Below are 18,722 nucleotides of genomic sequence, written 5' to 3' on the forward strand. Positions count from 1 at the left end.
TGCAACCTTGCAAGAATTGTCTCTACTCTTACATATACAAATAGCCAATCATAAAAATATTTTCTGAATTAAATCTTCACTTTTAGTAATAAATCTGATCTTTGATTTCTATGTGACATGTGGGACAATGATGTCTTAACAGCGACCTGACATGCACAGTTAAGAAGAGTCCGTGTAGCTACATCTTTTCATCTTGTGTATAGTATGTACTTGAAATGATAATTCTCATTTAAAATCATTTAATTTGAAATATTAGATGTTTATATAGCCGAGATCTTCACTATTAGACCCCAAGCCGAACCCCAATGACCGACTTTTACTGTGCGTCAGTAAATACGGGGTCCATTAACGCTGGTAGGATGCAACTAACTGGAAAAGCTTTTCCTTTTATTGGTGCTCTGTCCCTTTATACCACTTAATACTGGTGTTGGAAGTGCAGAGAAAGAGTTTTTGCAGTTTTCCTAGTGATCCCACCTTGTTAACAAACAAATGAATCATTTTCTCTGACACACACTGCCATTCGTTAAACCTAATGGCTTTTTAAAAAGTAGCTTATTTCTCCTGCTTCTCTAAATCTACCTTGACATTCTGAGTGCCAAATGTCTCCTGAAATAATAAGGTGCTGAGTCATTGTTTATGCCATAACACTGAAGGTTTGGGAAATAATCATCAATTTGAGAGCAAGTATGTCACAATTACATAATGGAAAATATATATTGAAATCCAGTTTCAAATAAATATGATTTATATGAGCTCAGTGGGCTTGTATTTTAGTGCCATTTGTAAGTAATCGCTGTAATGAAGGGGTGAAAAATAGGACAGACAGCAGTTTTGGTGAGGTCTTTTTTTTTCATTCCAGTGACTATACCTCAGAGGATACCTGTCCATCACAGCTGTGCTTCTGAAGCCTCAGGGGTGGAAAAATTGGGGGAGGGGAAATAATGAGAGCTCACACCAGCTGCGATGAATTCAAGCAGCCTTGCTCTGTGGGGGCCCTTCCTATTTATCCCCTTAGTTTAGTCGTGCTGTGCTCCAAGACACCAATCTCGCAACAAGGACACACCCTCCAGTGACCAATGAATCACAGTTCGAACGCGAGAGAGAGTTGTGATCACACCTCAGCAGCCTTTTGGGTACTGAGCAATGCATAACAGTGAGCTGAGAATCTTCAAAAGGGCCAGGCTGAACACGAAGCTTGAGCCAAATCAAATCTTTTCTTTTTCCCTGTCAGTTTCTTTCTAGCAGCGTATAGTAACCTTCACTGCCACCCAAAACAAAAGAGGCCAATTATTTCCACAGTGGGATTCACACTAAACCGGGCTTTAAAAGTTCAATAAACGGTTTTAAAACAGCCCATCACTTTGCTTTTTTTTCCTTCTCCTTAGCGTGTGGTTTAAATGACACTCCTACTCAATGCTGTCAGAGGAAGAATAGTAGCAAAATAAATTGCAGAGGAAGAAAGGAACAAAGACAAAACACTTAAGCTATGTGAGATATTGCCACTGATGCAGAAAGGTATTGTCGCTTTAGTTTCAACATTTGAATAGCATTAAGATTTTCTTTCTTTCTTTGTGATTGCAACAACAGAATTTCATAAAACAAAACAAAAAATAAATATAGTTTCAAGTAAGCATCGTTGTCACTGTTGAAGAGAATGTGAATTCAACATGAATTCGTGACAGAGTTTCTTTATAACTACCTGGTGCTAACTTAGTTATTGACTAATAAATTAAGTAGACATCAACAGTTCCACATCATTACTCAGTATGGTACTTTCCTGTGGATGTTTTTGGTCCTAGCCTCAGAATCATTACACCCCTCCGCTGAACCACCTGTTCTGACGGGTGTGGCAATAACGAGCTGCAGAAGTAATGAGGCTGTGGGAGTGTAGCACGGGAAGGAGAGACAGAAGGGGGTCTAAACACGTGAAGAGGGAGGAAGTTTTCATTTATAATTAATGTTAGGAGAAATATCATCAGCACCGTGGCATTTACAATGAATTATTCATTTCTATCTAGGAAGCTTTATGTAAAAACTTGCAGTCGGGGGGTCTTGATGGACAGTCGGAAGAGGGAGAGCACAGGGATGGAAAGAGCAGCCACAAACCTGTCTGCTGAGGCAGGAGGGAGTGTTTTCACTGAAGGTTATAAGGATAGATTCTTTCTTCTGGGAGCAGTAGGGGTAATCCTGGATCAAGGGATATTTTGTTGGTGGATAGGCTGTGGTAGATGAGGAATTTAGATCAAGTAAAAGCAGAAGTAACACAACGCATCCTACTAATGCTGAAATATCTCTATTATGATACTGATGCATTACATGTAAGTAGTAATAATCTAACGTCAGCATAAGCGATCTTTCTTTTAGGTTCTTTTAGGTGATAAAATGTTGCATAAAACTTCAAGGTGAAGATTTCCCTGTAGTTCCCACGAACAGTTAAGGCAACAAAACGCCCCTGTTTGATGCTCAATCTTAGCCAATATACAATATTGAGGTACTTTTTGTGTGACTGTAACTGGAAGCTAAATGCTAAAGAATGCCAAGAAACATCAGAATAATTAAAAAAAAACAAATCTCCCCCCCCCCAGAGTGTCTTAGAGATCAACTTTATCATTAAACTATAAGCACAAGTGATTGCACTGCCTCGAAATTAGCCCAGTTGCACCAACAAACATTCACAAGCATATATTTTGCAAGAAATACAGAAAGCCTTATCTCCTTCACAAGGATGAGGTAACTGAGAATGTTAGCTTTGAAAATCCACTTAGTCCCTGACAGGTAAAGGACAGTTGCTGAGGATGGGGCCACTAATGGAAGTTGACGCATTCACCCGAGTTGCCAACATTGGCTACTTGACCCTTAAACCTCCCTCTATCACTTACTACACTCTCTCCAGCCTGAACCTGACAGGCACAGATCACAACCCATTTCGCAGTTTTGTGAATCAATACCAATAATGCACCAAGCATGGAAGCCTGCACACTAAGTGGAGAATTCAGCCTTATATAATTTCCATTGCTAAACAAAAACACAAGCTTTCAGCGGATAATTAACCTCAGGAACTTCTTTGTAACTCCAGCTTTGGTGAAAATTAAAATAAATAAATAAAAACACCTATGATGTCAGAGCAAACACATTATATGAATTCTCCAAATGCACAATAACTTTCCTTCATGCACATGAGTTGTAATGTTAGTGACATTAAGCAGCAAATCAAGTCTTACCTATCATTTCTTTTACTCAAATCTACTAGAAATGAAGCAAAATAATTCCATAAGCTAGGCAATTTCTGAGTAGTTTAACTTATCATAACAAAATAATGCACAGAGTACATGAAATGCAGCAAGCCTGCTAATACAATGAAAACAATTGCAAAGAGCTCCTAGGGTTAGAATGTATATTTTATACTGTATGACATGTTCACAAACTGGCTACAAATGAGCACAAGGGTGTGTAACTGAGGTTAAAACATACTTCAGTAAATAGCATTCAGGCAAGTGGCCAGCAGTGGTTGAGGCACGTTCCAGATGTTAGTAGCACTGGGCGTGGATGCTAAGCAACTAGCTATTTTCAGCCACAGAGCGCAGAAAGGAAATGAAAGGAGCAGAGTTCAGTGTGCAGAGATTTCAGGGCAGCAGACAGGGTAATCAAACACCGCCGACCATTGGCAATCATGGCGTCCCGACACAATTGTGGCTCGCCTGCAGCTAGCTAAGTCTTATCACAACACACTCACAGTGAAAGTGGTGTGAGATGAATGAGTGGGAAAGGAGGACAGTGAGGAAGGGAAATCAGAAAGGGGTTTTATTGCCAAATGTTGAGCAGGTTTACAACATTAGGAAATTGCTGCGGTGCTTCAGTGCAAACATAGTGTCATAAATAGCACTTAAATAGACATGAAAAAATAAAAGTAGGGATAAGAATTAAAAGTGCTACGTAGAAAGATATGTGCATGAGCTATACATGAGATATATACATGAGAATAAGAATTAAGAGTGCTACGTTGAAAGATATATACATGAGTGCAGGTGGTGATCGGTGCCAATCATGGAATGATGCAGTGAACACAGTGTAGGGTCATGTGTTAGTAGCGGGAACAGTCATATGGTTATTGTTCATGTGTTCAACAGCAGAGGGGAAGAAACTGTTCTTATGGCGAGAGGTTCTGGTGCGAATGGACCGGAGCCTCCTGCCTGAGGGGAGCAGGTCAAACAGACTGTGTCCAGGGTGAGAAGGGTCAGCTGAGATCCGAGCTGCACGCCGCAATGTCCTGGAGGTGTACAGGTCCTGCAAAGATGGGAGTCTGCAGCCAATCACCTTCTCAGCAGAGCGCACAACACGCTGCAGTCTCTGTTTGTCCCTGATAGTGGCTCCAGCGTACCACACGGTGATGGAGGAGGTGAGGATGGACTCGATGATTGCAGTGTAGAACTGCATCATCGTCCGTGTTGGCAGATTGAATTTCTTCAGCTGCCTCAGGAAGTACATCCTCTGCTGGGCTTTCTTAATGACGGAGGTGATGGTGGGCTCCCACTTCAGGTCCTGGGTGATGGTGGTACCCAGGAAGCGGAATGAGTCCACAGAGGTGATGGGGGTGTCAGTCAGGATGATGGGGGGGAGTGGGGCTGTGTGCTTCCTGAAGTCCACAATAATCTCCACTGTCTTCTGGGCATTCAGCACCAGGTTGTTGTGGCTGCACCAGGACACCAGACGTTCAACCTCCCTCCTGTAGGCAGACTCATCCCCGTCCGAGATGAGTCCAATAACGGTGGTGTCATCTGCAAACTTGATTAGCTTGACAGACTGGTGGGTGGAGGTGCAGCAGTTGGTGTACAGGGAGAAGAGCAGAGGAGAAAGAAAGGCTGCTGGAAAAAGGAGCAGTTGGTACAAATGAAATGGGGAGACTGGTGCGTGTTTGTGCTGGGATTCCTTCACATTACTGCTCTCCATCTGTTTCAAGGTTTGTATTGTGTATTTGACATTAGATTAGGCTATAGCCTCCGATGCTGTCCAAATATCTGTGCTATCCTACTATGAAATGTAGGATTTATTCTAAAGCACATTAAATTCAAGCAAATTTCAAGCATAAATACTTTTCCAAAGTTCTAAAGTGGATAATTTAACTTGGTGGAAAATGAGCACAAAGTTACTGTTAGCACACTGAAAAATGTGCTCGCTGTCATCTGAATAACCCTGCAAAGTGGTATCTGATTCATATAAACACAAACTCACACTGAGTCTTGTGTCACTGTGTGGCAGACAGGCTTGTGGACCCAGAACACAGACACAGGGCTGGAATCACTGGAGCTTTATTGCTAAACTTCCAAGAATACACAGAACTGGCAGGTAGAGCAGGGCGATATGGCCAAAAATATTTATCACGATATATATTTGAAAATTTGCGATAACGATATAACCGACGATATAATTGATGCGAGACAAAATACAACTCCACAACATTACTAGCGCAAAAAGACAACCTTCCATTTATTTTCACTTAAACAAGAAGCTGGTTTTTATGTACATTAAAGCTTTATAAAAATGTAACAGTGCAAATGCAAATTCCTTGCTGAAAGTTTAACCAAAAGGCATTTCCAGTAGAAATGGGCTGACATATCCTGAGCATAACCATATATAATATCCACTGAAGTTAAAAATAGGTGCTTTGCAACATTAAACTGCAGTGTGCAGTACGCATTTTTCGGACCATAAAATGCACGGGATTATAAGGCACATTAAGCGAAACAAAGCAGTCAGATAAATCAAACTTTATTAAACTCATTCTTCTTGCTTCCTCCACTTCTGTACCATTGATTCATTAATGTTGAATTCTCTGGCAGCTGCTCTATTCCCATGTTGTTGCAGTATATTAATGACTAACCTCGTATTGTGGAGGGATTATCTCAGTTGTTCTCCTGACTGAAGTTTGGTCCGTTTACGGCATCCTGCCATGCGATTGCATTTGTCTCTAACCATGAAGAACCTTCACGTTAACTTTTATAAGTGGAAAAGTGTTAGTGTTCGTCCTCCAGCTTCACTGTTTATGTTATGCTAACATAGCTGTATCGCTAGCGATCACGTAGCACATCATTATATACCAGCTAGCCCAACTTCAGTAACCCTACAAACATCACTGCTGTTTAGTTTCCTGTCTTCATTTATGTTGGAAGTGATAGCAGAGCTGTACGTTTGATTTTTTTCAGAAATCTCTCAGTCAGAACATGCAATATCATGCTTAGGTAACTAGCGAAACTAGCGAGCTAACTTCCGCTAGCTTCCTGCTAACTTCTAACTCCGTTAAATGTAATAACTTTTGTTTTCATGGATGCCTGGAAGTTAAACTTTATAGTTACACCTGGTAAAGCAGCAATGCTGATCGTTTTATTAAAGATGAAAGAATTTAGACAGTTTTTAACTCTAAGTGATGCTGCAGTGTTGTTTGACCTGAAGGATACGGAGTTTAGGACCCGGATTACTCCCAGATTTAGGAGCATCTTAGTCCGACAAATATGACAATAACAACGGCCGCTTGCATGTTCTGCAAAAAAATGTGCTTTGTTGTGTATCTGACGGACAAACACCAAACCAGTTCCACATCACGGAAGTTGCACCATTTTTACAAACCAATTCTGGTTCATCTGTTTCACTCAACAATCGGCCATGTGCGTATGAAAACAAAGGCACTGCGCATGCGCGTTTTACTCCCATTCTATCGCGATATTTCATTTTCCTATCGTTGCCTAACATTATACCGGTATTACCGTGAACGGTATAATATGGCCCAGCCCTACTGGCAGGTACCAGAGCACATTAGCGAGAACCACTGAACAGAACGCCCACACAGCATTGCGGTAGATTGCGACGAGGAACAGAGGGAAATGCAGCTAATAAATAGACACAGGGAATGAGGGCAGAGGGGAAACACCTGGGGAACACGGCTGGGTATAATCTAATTGACAGACAGGGAAAGGAAAACGAAACATGATGCAGCACACAATGATGGACAAGTGACTATCAGAATAAAACAGGAAGTACGAGAAACATAACAAAGCTGAAAGACTGAGAGACCCAGCGAGCTAGAGACAAGAGAAAGAGCTAGAGAGTTAGGGACAGGAGTGGGAGAGAGAGGGACACTGAGAAACCAGAAAGACACAGAGAGACAGACAAAGACAACTGGGGAAACAAAGGTAAATAAACATAGAAACAAGACTGACTTCCACAGGAGATGCTGAGGACAAGACACAGAGATGAAACAAAGACATAAAAGGACCCTAATATCAAACAAGACACCATGAACTAGAAATATAGATAAACTCAGAGACACTCAAAAGAACTAAAGTCAGGACTAAATTCAAAGCTTGAACTTAAATTGTCTTCTTAATGCAATGGTATGAAACCACAACAAAACTGAAAACACTAGGTTAAAAACGGGGGACCATGACGTACTGAACATCCACTTTCCATTCAAATGCAGCCTACAAGTGAAATTCACCTTGACACTTCACTATCAAGTCACTGAGCATTACTTTTATAGCTTTACACTTCACAAGTCCCTCAGTCATGGATCCAAGGCTATTTCAATCTAGAAATGGATCCAAGCAACTCTGGCTGCATCTCAAATAAATGACGCCATTTCCTTTAATGAAGACAGCAAATCTGTCAGAAAGCTTCCTTCCTCCACTGCTCTCCAGTCACACATGGAAAATTACCAAACTGTTGATAGATGGTTAACAGGTGCAGGCTAATTATGCTAATCATGGCAACAGCCAAATAAACTGATTACCATGTTCATTTAAATGACAGCAATGTTCCTTTGGTGGCTAATTAAAATAGGTTGGGAGAAAGGAAACGAGGCGGCTGGGTTCGGATGGAGGGAGGTGTTTAAATAAAAGCGTTCTCTGGGGTCTACTGTAATAAGCTGTATTTCATTGGTTTAATGATGTCATAATGAATTTCTAATGATGGGGGATGGGTTAGAGCGCAAAGAATCAAAGTGTGGCGATATGTGCATGAAAGCATACAAGGGCTTCACAAAACAAGCGAGCATAAGCCGAAGTTGGATGTGGCCAAAGGTGTCTTGGGATGAAATTACTTTGATTATTAAAAAAAAGAAAAGTCGGTAGAAAACATCGAGTTGGTTATTTGCTTCATCTGTTTCAATACCAGCCCCGCTGGAAAACGTAGCGGGGAGGTTTTGGAGGCACAATTACTTTGTAATAGCATTGGGCTCTTTTGGCCTTGAATCTCTCTGCCTGTGACCTGCGGAAAGCCATCATTAGAGGAAGAGATGGTGACCAGAGGCCAAGGGAGATGAACTCTGGGTCCCCTGGCAGCAAATGTGGAGGTATGAAAGGTGGATGGGGGCTGATTAATGTTTATAGAAGCTCTGCCACCAAAAAAAAAAAAAAAAAACCCTCTCCCCAAACCCATCTGGTTTAATTCCACTCTTAAATTATAGCTTTCACTGTAGTTCCAACCAACCATTAGGGCTGTACTTAGCAGAATGCCCTGTTTGTTACTCTGATCCCAAGCATTTTCAACAAAAATTAGTACAGAAAGAAGGGAAGAATGAGATATTTTCACTGTATCCTATTCACATATTTAGGACCTAATTCATAATGTCCCATTGTTCTGTATCAGACGTGGACACGACATTTTTTGCGTCAAGGTAACAAAAGAGGATGGCTCATATAAACTGCAAGAATAAAACGTCCCTCTTTATCTTCCGTTTATGAGGCATGCTCACTATTTAAATGTATGTCACATTAGTGGGGATCTGCTCAATTCAATATATTATAATGTGATGTTTGGCCCTTAATGGAAAATCAATAGTGAGACAAGCCTGCCACCACTGAGACCATACAAAAGCAATTTCTAAATTGACATATGGAGGGCCTATGTGATTGATTCTGACTGCCGTTGGATTTTAATACCATTCACTGAAAGCTCATTGACTCTCAGATATCGTCTTGTGGTTTATCTACAAACTGCCAAATGAGTCCTTGTCTCCTTTAACTTTCCTTTCATTCCTTTTTTCCTCTTCTTTCATTGGGCCTATATTTTTCAGCCCACAGCAGGATGAGCGAGCGTGTTTAAGATCTGGAATTTAATAGATTAATGAGTAGATAACATTCCTCATTGTCATCATTCAAAAATGATGTAATATAGTTTATTCATACATCACCTCTACAGAATATTCTCCAGGCTTCAGTATAAATACAGCTTTTTCAATCAGCTGAAAGGCTACAGTATTAACATCACATAAACATGTACCACATAAGTCTTGGCACAATGGCATGAGCTGCCACCATCTAATTTATGAACATCATGCATTACATGCAGCCTGTTTTAACAGCCGAAAAGAAGCCAAGGCTCACTCTGTAGCCACACACGGTGCAGTCAAAGCTATTACATCTTCAGCAGCTGAAACCAACACGATATGTTGACCATGGCATGATTGTCTTGTTATACAACAGACACACTAGAGAAAACCATGGTTGCAGACTAGTATCTGATCAAAATTATTATCACAGGGCAACCACATTTTTTTTCTAGCCAAAGAGGTTGCCATCCAGTTTTTACTTTTTGACTAAGCTAACCAGCGAGAGATGCATGGAAAAAAGTCATATTTAAAAGCAGTGCTGTATGTTGATATTTTTAATGATATATAAACCTGGAGTTAAACCAGCTGATTTGATGATAAACTTTTTCAGGACCAGATGAAAGAAAGTAACCAGAAGTGTTTTCCCCCAGGTATGTACAACAGCTGGGTGCATCCTAAGGTATTCCCAGTTCTGGTAGAAAAATATAATCCCCTCCTGAGTTTTCTGGATCAACAAATTGGTAGAAGTGCTAAGATCATCTTCAAAGAAATCCTGATTTGATGTTAAACCACCTCGAGTGTTTTTCTTTCCTAGATGTCTGGCTGTCAAGCCAGGTACAAGGAGCCAACATGTAGCTTTGCAGTCTGCCTAAATTTTCACATTTAGGAAATTCCTCTGAGGGTCTCTGGTTAACCACTAAATACGTTTTTAAAAGTCCACTTTAATATTGCACAAAACAAATGTTCATTAAACTCTTCATCAGCTAATACTATGCACAAGTGAGTCAGACATCTTCACTGTTGGGCCAACACACATATCCCACCTTACTGTAGGCACAGATTGCAGAATGTTAGGAAAGAGTATTGCACTTAACTCTCGTCACTTAGTGACACGAGATGAGATTGCTGACCCTGAGGTGCTACACACCAAATGCTCAGCTGAGCTCTCAGCTCCACAATGACAGCTAATGTAACCAGCTGACCAGTTTGACTTTGAACTACCTTTAAACTCGTGCAAGCCTTACAGGCATGCTGCACTATAATGCACATGTCTTCTACACATGCTTTTCACATTATATTGAGGGCAAAATGAGTATTCATAAGTTCCAAACAAGCAGTAGTAACAGCAGAAGAAAAACGAGTATCATGTGATAAACGCAGCAAATTCCACATTTCAAAGCTGAAAAATGTCCAGACTCAAACTCCAGCCTGTAGAACAAGATCTAATCAGAAAAATGCCACATCTTGAATGTTGTAGCCTGATTGATATTATCAGAAACACAAGCAACATCATGTCTCTAAGTAGCCAGCGCAGTTAAAGTGGGCAGTACTGTTTCTGTCCCATGCAATGTCAAAGGACATTTTGGAGACTAAACAGCTGAACATGCATCCATGTTTTGTAATGTTTAACTCACCTTGCCAAAGTCTCTGACATCAAAGAGGTCGAACGGGTCAAAGAGTTCACTGTTACGGAGCCCAAACTTGTCATGACACACCTTCAGAAATGTCCGGATGTTCTTCAAACACAGGAACTAAAACCAGAAAAAAAAGGAAATAAATAATATCATTTAATTATAAATTCACAAAACAATATGAAAGCAAAAAAACAACAACACACTCACAAAAAAAACACATCTTGGACTCATTTAGGTGTTTATCAACATGACTAAACAAGAAGTATGTTTTCCTTGGAAACATGTTGTCAGTTTAATATTATAATTCAGTGCCACAGCATTCTTGGAAATAGATAATTTCCTGGTTAATGATGGCCAGGCTGCCCCAGTTTATCCCTTCCCAATGTGTTTGTGTTGGTTTTCAGCACCAAATATGAAACTGATGATTGCTTCTCCTGAGTTTGTTGGGCTGTTCCTCAGACTGAAATAAGGAGTGCAAAGAGAGGAGACAAGGTGTCCTTGGACAAGCCCAGCAGCAAAGACCTGCTCCGAGGTACACTCGACCTGATGGCTTCTGACATTTACCTCATACTGAAAGGTCTCAAGAGTGTCCAACAACAATTACACAAATTCCTTTTAAAATGCCATGTGCAACTTACAAATTTTACAGAAATGTGAATATTCCAATGTTCAGCGTATATACAGGTAGAGACACAGTCTTACAAGTCCATGCAGTTAATGATGTTGTCTCTGAATTGCTAGGAAAGCATTCAGCTTCTTAATCTGTTCATTTTTTTTTATATAAAAAGGAGGACCACACACACACACACACACACACACACACACACACACACACACACACACACACACACACACACACACACCACCCCCTCCACAAAAAAGGTAGGATTTAAAAGTTGATCTCAACACAATGGCCCATTTTTCTCCCATTTTCCCTTTAAAAAAAAAATTGATCCAATTAAACACTTTTTTTTAAATTGCAAAAGTGCACACTTTGTGGTTTTTGGTGGGGGGGTTTAACCACAATAATATTCTAATAGCATTAATGCTACTAACAGTACAGTCAAGAAGACTGGTAATTGAAATTCTAGTATTTTATCTGTGACCTATGGGCAATGGACCATACAGTTGATTCATACACCTTTGCTAACCAAATTCATCGACCTGTTATATAAAGAGTATATGCATAAAACATCTCTAAACTACACACTTTAAGCAAGATCCACTGATGCTGTAACGTAAAACTACCCTGCAGACCGCTAAACTACCCTGGCCAGTATGCCAGTCTAAATTAATGCATGACAGTCAGGCACCCTCTGTTTTTACACTGGCAGTAAAAAAAATAAATAAATTGCTGAACACTGTTTCAAGATCACAAGTTAGTGATCTTGAGACTGAAGAGCCATTTGGGGGCAATGGTTGGGAACCTACAGCAGGCAAAGGATGCTCATAATAAACTGCATAATACCCTCCTGCCACGAATATTGATGGTCTCAGTCCCCAAAATACGCCATCACACAGATAAACCTTGAGGGCTGAGGCACAGACCAATAACCGCAGTATTGAAATATTAATAAGCATAACTGCCTCCCATCTACCATCTTTCTGTGTGAAGAACAAATTACCTAGCATGCAAATCCAGATGCTGCTTAGATATGCCCTTTCAATTTTCTGCATGCAAGCGATATAAACTGATGGCCATGGAAGCAGAAAGAACACACAAAAGGAGACATAAATGAGTGAGTATGTATGAAACAAAAAACTTGATTGCTTTGATTCTAGTAAAAGCGTTGACAACATACTCCATCTTTGTAATAGCTGTTGGATAAAACCAGTAAATTAACCAGAAGCCTTGCAAGTCACGCTTGATGTCTAGTTAATGTTAAAATCCTTTCAAAGGCAGCAACAATAAGCTCCAGTGGGTTTTCAGGTGCAGTATTATCCATTTTCCAGGCACTGAGAGGTGTGCATTGTGCCTTTCTGCAGCTTGATGAGCTATAGTGTGTCCTGGTGCTGCGCCTGGTCATCACCTTCTTCAGCCTTGGTTTTCACCCTGAAGGGATTGGGGGGGGGGGGGGGGGGGGTTGTTTTTGCAGAGCACATCGTGTTTGTTGCTATTATCTCTTTGATAATCTTTCATCTGTCAAGTATTTCTGGCATTTGATGATATTTCAGCCAGCCTCTCCTGGTCAACAGTGAGAGCCCTGCTGACTCATTCTCATTCATGTGTGCACATCTGCTTAGTCCTGGTGTCACGGGTGTGCCCCCGTAAGAGAGCCACACTGGCCTGTGAAAAGAAATGCAACTGGCTAGCAAGCCACAGTGACATTTACAGTTCAGCAACCAAGGTTATCCTGTCTACAAATCCACACGTGCTGTGAATGGGGTGAAGAAAAAAAGCTTATTTTCCCAATTCAGATAAGAAAAGGTAACATTTGCTGGAGTGGTTTACAAACGAGAGAAAGAGAGAATCTACAGATATGGATCAGCAGGCGGGAGATGTGTCTGACATTCAAATGTATATTTGGCGATAAGAAAACCACTGTAGGAATAAGCACAGTTGCTATGATCGAAGTTAAAAATAATGATAAAAAAGTAAATAAATAGAATACATATACTTTTTCTCCTAGAGTGGGAAGAGTGGGTGCACTTGATAGAAAACAGAGTATGGTCATCCCCTTAAGCTGATGTAGCCCTCAGCACAATCTATCAAGTATTACCTCAGTGTCTGGAACAAATTCAAGGCAAAGCACAGAAAATCCTGAATTTTATTTAGAGGGTTGCAAGTGCATCTCGCATTGAGACACTGATAAAAAAGAAACATCAGAATTTTAATTAAAATTCACCAACTATGTATATTTTATTAATTTAAGGAGAATTCAAAGTTACATGAACTCAGAGCAATCGTATATCCATCATTTTTAACGTTTCCTGCACAATCTGGTGGTACTGGTCGTTGAATAATAATAACACCAGCAATCACACTGGTTGAATATAAGTGTCACGTTAGCCATGCAGTTCTGTTTGTGTGTGTGTGTCTGCCACCAGATGAAAGACTGGAGGACAGTGCTTTTGTTAGCCACTGATAGCCTTCCCCATGTTGTCGAAATATTGAATGGCGCAACAATCGGAGAAACTGTGAAAACTCTTCTGAGCAAACAAAAGACTCGGTGTTAAAGGAGGCAAAGAATGTGAGTTAGAGCGAAACCCTGGGCAGGCATTCACACCATGGAGAAAACTTCGGGACTTGAGTTTGTTGAAAAAGCGGCTTTACGTTGGCATTATTCCCACCAGTCAGGTATGTAACAAAATATAATAATAATAGAACTAATACAAGCAGATGCTTTAGAAACTGAAAATGTCTTGTGTGTGGGAAGCCTGAAGGTAAGCAGTCACTTTAACTGTCTGGAACCAGGAATCTTTGGTGTCTCAGGCAACTGTATTAACCACTATAACATGGAGCCACTACCAAACAACATTACCTTTATGCTCTAGGGCCTCTATGATAAGCATCTGTCACTATTTTCCAGCATAGACTCATTAAAGACATATTCACTGATTATGAAGTCTACTTCCAAAACTTTACTAACAAAAAGAAGATAACTCCCACGTGTGGCTGTATGACTAAAACAATGGCTGTTATCGTGCTTGTTCTGCTGCGTGCACCTGATGTCTAAGAATTCTTCAAACCTACAAAACACTCTTTTTACATGGAGGAAAAAAAAAGATGGAAATAGAGACGTGGTATTTTGCATAAATACCTCCCCCACATACCAGGAAAAAAAACGCAACTGTGAACAAACAAATGAGCTTGTGTGCATTTCTGTTGAGCACACAAGTGTGTTTATTGTTTGCTTTGAGTCTTTGCCACCTGAAGGCAACGTGGTGTCAACCCAGTACTCCTCTTACTTCACTTTAGTTTGAAAATCGTGCTTCTAAAGGTGTTCAATCTAGAAGCAAGTTCAGTAATAATCAGATTCAGGCATCAGTGCAAGTATTTCAACTAAATCACATGTTTAGAAGATAGAAAGTGAAAGTCTAGGAGCAACGGAAAGTGAAAAGCAAAACAGATATGGCAAAGTTAAATACGATTTTTGAGAAAGAGAGGGAGAGAGATGGGATGAGGCTTTTTACAAGGTGGTGTGTGTGCACCACTGGAGCAATGTTCTGATTTTGACTTCTCAGTCAAACAGCAAACAGCTCTTTAAAGAGGCACACTTGTCAGGAAGGCATGGAGGAGTGCCGAGATAGAAGGCAAGAGGAAGGAGAAAAAAAAGGAAAAAGTCAGGTAACAAAGACCCATCACATCCTTGACAAGCCCTTCCACCATATCACCACGCTACATCACACAGAGAATAATGCATTATTCCTGTGGGAGGGTGGTCCTTATCTGCACACACCCACTACATGCTCATATCTAAGAAGATACAAATTAGAACTTCCTCCTGGAACCGCACAACATCAAATTAGAGAAATGGGATGCAGAAAAGTGTGCAAATGAATATGGAAGGAGAGAGGAGGAGTAACAGGGAACTGTGACTTGTTTTTTGCTTCCCCCCCAAAAGAAAAAAAAAAACTGTAGCTCTTTGGTGTCTGGGAAAAGGGGGAATGAGGTGGGGCAGATCACAGCCCACGGGGAAGAAATAACAAAAAAGAGAGGAGGTTGTATGTAAGGCTTAGAATTTAGAAGAACTGCTTCCAAATTGATCTGATCAGAACCAGTTTCCTGAATCAATTAGCCCCTATCGCTTCACAAATTAGATGCAAATTTACAAACAAAACATTAGAAAGAAAGAAAGAAAGAAAGAAAGAAAGAAAGAAAGAAAGAAAGAAAGAAAGAAAGAAAGAAAGAAAGAAAGAAAGAAAGAAAGAAAGAAAGAAAGAAAGAAAGAAAGAAAGAAAGAAAGAAGGAAGATACTTTGTTTCTGGTACCAGATGTGTCTGTCAAGAGTTCCCATTAAGCAAAGACAGTGACATCAGTGAAACCAAAACAACAGTAATAGTATTTTATATAAATCTAAATGTATTTTAACAGAACCATTATGATATAACAAAGAAGAGAATACAGTTTAAACAAATGAAAAAAAGTGTATGAAGAAAAAACTGTTTCTAATAAACTTGGCAGTGTATGCAGCAAGGCACATCTAACAAGTCCAGGGTGCGTTCAAAAACAACGCAATGCAGTAGGTTGTTCAGATAAACTATTTTGTCCAGACACAATAACAAGCACTAGGTATAGCTTGCAGATAAGGTTGCAAACACAGTATCGTGCATTTGGCTCACCTTATTTCCAAAGGTAGTGATTATATTTTCATTTCACTAGAGTATACTTTTCACTGTTGGACATTTTAGAACCGTTACCCTTGGGGAAACATAACTTTACCAATACATGCACTTTCAGAAGAAGAGCAATAATTAGCACGTAAAGCAATTGAAGTCAAATAAGAGGGGAACTAAATGGTGAGAGGAGAGGAGAGGGCTTTATAAGCAGCAGACTGAGGTGAGTCAGATCAGATCATCAGATACTCAGACAGTCTGTCACAGAACTGCAGTCAATGAAAGAGACTGATGCCTGTCTGGGAGCTGGGAGCCCCATGTTGTGACTAGAGGCTGTGAATCATTCTGTATCTTTACAACAGCAGGAAGAGAGCCATCAGCAGGTGAGGGAGAGCAGCAAAAAGGAGCTCAGAAAGACTAAAGCATAAGGCTGACTAAGCTGTCTAAACACACACATTTGCACACCTACCAAGATGCACGTGCATGCATCCAAACGCAAAGGTGATCATGGATCTCAAATATTTTGTTAATGATGCAAGCAAGGGAGGCAAATGCTTTCTGGTAATGAGTGGTCTATGCTTTGTAGTGATCAGCACTCAGTCTTCCCAAATATGCCTCATCCAAGTGCTAAACTCGAGACATAAAATCTCCATTACACCAGCTGTGTAATAACCCCATTCAGCCTAAATCACTAGCCACAAAGGAACAGGGTGAGGGGAAAAAGAGCTTCAAAAATTCACAAAACATTTCTACCAGATTGCTAGTGCTGTGAAATGATAAATTAATATTTGTAAAATATTTGACATATATTACTAGATTTAGTAGATATTAATAATATATGATGGATGGTTATGACTATAACCTAAAAACAACCAGAAGGGTCAGACAAAGTTAATACTTTCAGCCTAGTACAAGCAGCATAAGCACATGCATGTTACATAATGCTCATAATTCATAATTCTCAGCGCTGTATTCATTTGCACATGCTGTTTATACCAAACATTTTGAGCCACTCATTAGCAATACAAAACAATGCTCTTTTTTCTTTTTGCACATTAAAACACCGCTGCAGCACATTCACAGGCAGACTCTGGTCAATGATCTACCAAAAGCCTATTTGGCAAATCACAAATGCACGACAGAGTAAAAGTTTAACAGTTTTACTACTGTTTATGTTAACAGCTGCCATCTAAGATTGGCAGTTGGGGTGTTCTGACTTTCAGAGTTTAAAATTCAACCTGAGAGGCTGTTCCAATTGAAAATGATGATTTCCAACTACAAGTAGAAAGAAACTGAAAACCAGGAAACACCCGGTGTCAGTGGTATCTTTATTATTACTGGTTATTTACCTAAAATAAAAGGTAACAAAGAAAACTGATATATTCTACTTTAGTTAGAAAACTTGCATGCTGTTATTTTTAATTGACTGCTCATATTGGGTATATAATTGGCAGTCTTTAACAGCTTTTACATCTAATTTTGTAAAGTCACTTTGAGGTTATCTCCAGCTTGTTGTGTTGAGCCATTTTTTAAATCCCATAATTTTCAGCGTAATTACCAGTTTAGCAAATTGCAAAGATATTACATCGCTAGCTGGCTTTATCAAAAAACTACTTATCTGTTATGTGGAAACTGAATACCAAATAGTCTTTAGCATTTGCCCCACAAATTATCATGAGGTCTTACCAGTGTCAACGCCAGTGAGTTAAGCTCTCATTCTTGTCAGGCTATCATGTTGTATCTATTCTCTTTTAAATGCGCAAAAAAGGAACAAACAAAATCAATATGAACACGAGTGCAAAGTTCCTCTCTGTGTTCTTGGGACTTCCTTATTTGTGATCAATGTCTGCTTTGATGAACATTAAAAGAGCCAATGATTCATCTGAGTTTCCAGGGCTGCAGACATGCAACGGATGCAAAATGAAAGTTACATTTAAAAATAAAATTGAATAAATGCATTAGGAATACTTGGACAATATGTTTAAGTAAACCATAGTTTTATCTCAAATTGCAACAGTTTTTCCAATCCACACCCTAGTGCACATGGCTGGCTGAGCTATAGTAAGTACCAAGCTAATACAAGGGTGGCACGTGCCAGGTGACACTAAGAGTGGATTGATAGGCACTGGGGCTCTTTTGCTTCACTTCCAGGTCACCCAGATGTTAAAGTGAATGAGGAGACAGGCCCTGCTCCTGCAAATTAGAGAAGAGGACACTGCATGAATAATTCATGGCAATAGTATGCAAATGTGTTAATCTTATCCTATTACCCCTAAAAGCCTGTAAGCAGGGAAGGATTGACCACAGTTTTAAATCTTGTACAACCCTTAGCAGTCGAGGCAGAACTGCTTCGTTAGTGAGGCTCACGTGGCCCATGTTAAAATATGGAAGTTAAATAGGCTATGTACATTTTTTTAGTGAGGTTAATCTCCATTACAAAGGAAGATAATTCAGCTTAGAGCATCATAGACTCCAGTGGAAGAAAGTCACCACAGCTGTAGAGCATAATTTAATCAAGTCTACCTTCACCCTTACACTGGCTACTCATAAAAACACAAGCACTAACACTGGGTATGAGATCAGAAGCACACAGTGTGAGGAAGAATGCATTAGTTGCACAAGCGTAACAAGCCATCAGTAACATGCTTCCCACATGAAAGTAGTGAACCTGAAGATAACAACAACAACAAAAGAGTCATCTTCATGGGAAT

General features: G+C 40.0%; 1 protein-coding gene across 11 annotated transcripts in view; it reads right to left on the reverse strand.

Annotated features, from left to right (window-relative positions):
* vav2 (vav guanine nucleotide exchange factor 2) overlaps window positions 1-18,722 on the reverse strand; it is a 202,474-nt gene that overhangs the window by 129,836 nt on the left and 53,916 nt on the right. For all 11 annotated transcript variants that reach the window (XM_085279103.1, XM_085279102.1, XM_085279094.1 and 8 more), the window contains exon 2: window positions 10,735-10,851. In XM_085279103.1, coding sequence (XP_085135229.1) covers window positions 10,735-10,851 — 117 coding nt within the window. The remainder of the gene's footprint in view (window positions 1-10,734; window positions 10,852-18,722) is intronic.

This window comes from Mchenga conophoros, linkage group LG7, assembly GCF_057382185.1.
Source record: "Mchenga conophoros isolate Kocher_MC1m ecotype Shallow Benthic linkage group LG7, M_conophoros_male_GT1.1, whole genome shotgun sequence".
Classification (NCBI taxonomy): domain Eukaryota; kingdom Metazoa; phylum Chordata; class Actinopteri; order Cichliformes; family Cichlidae; genus Mchenga; species Mchenga conophoros.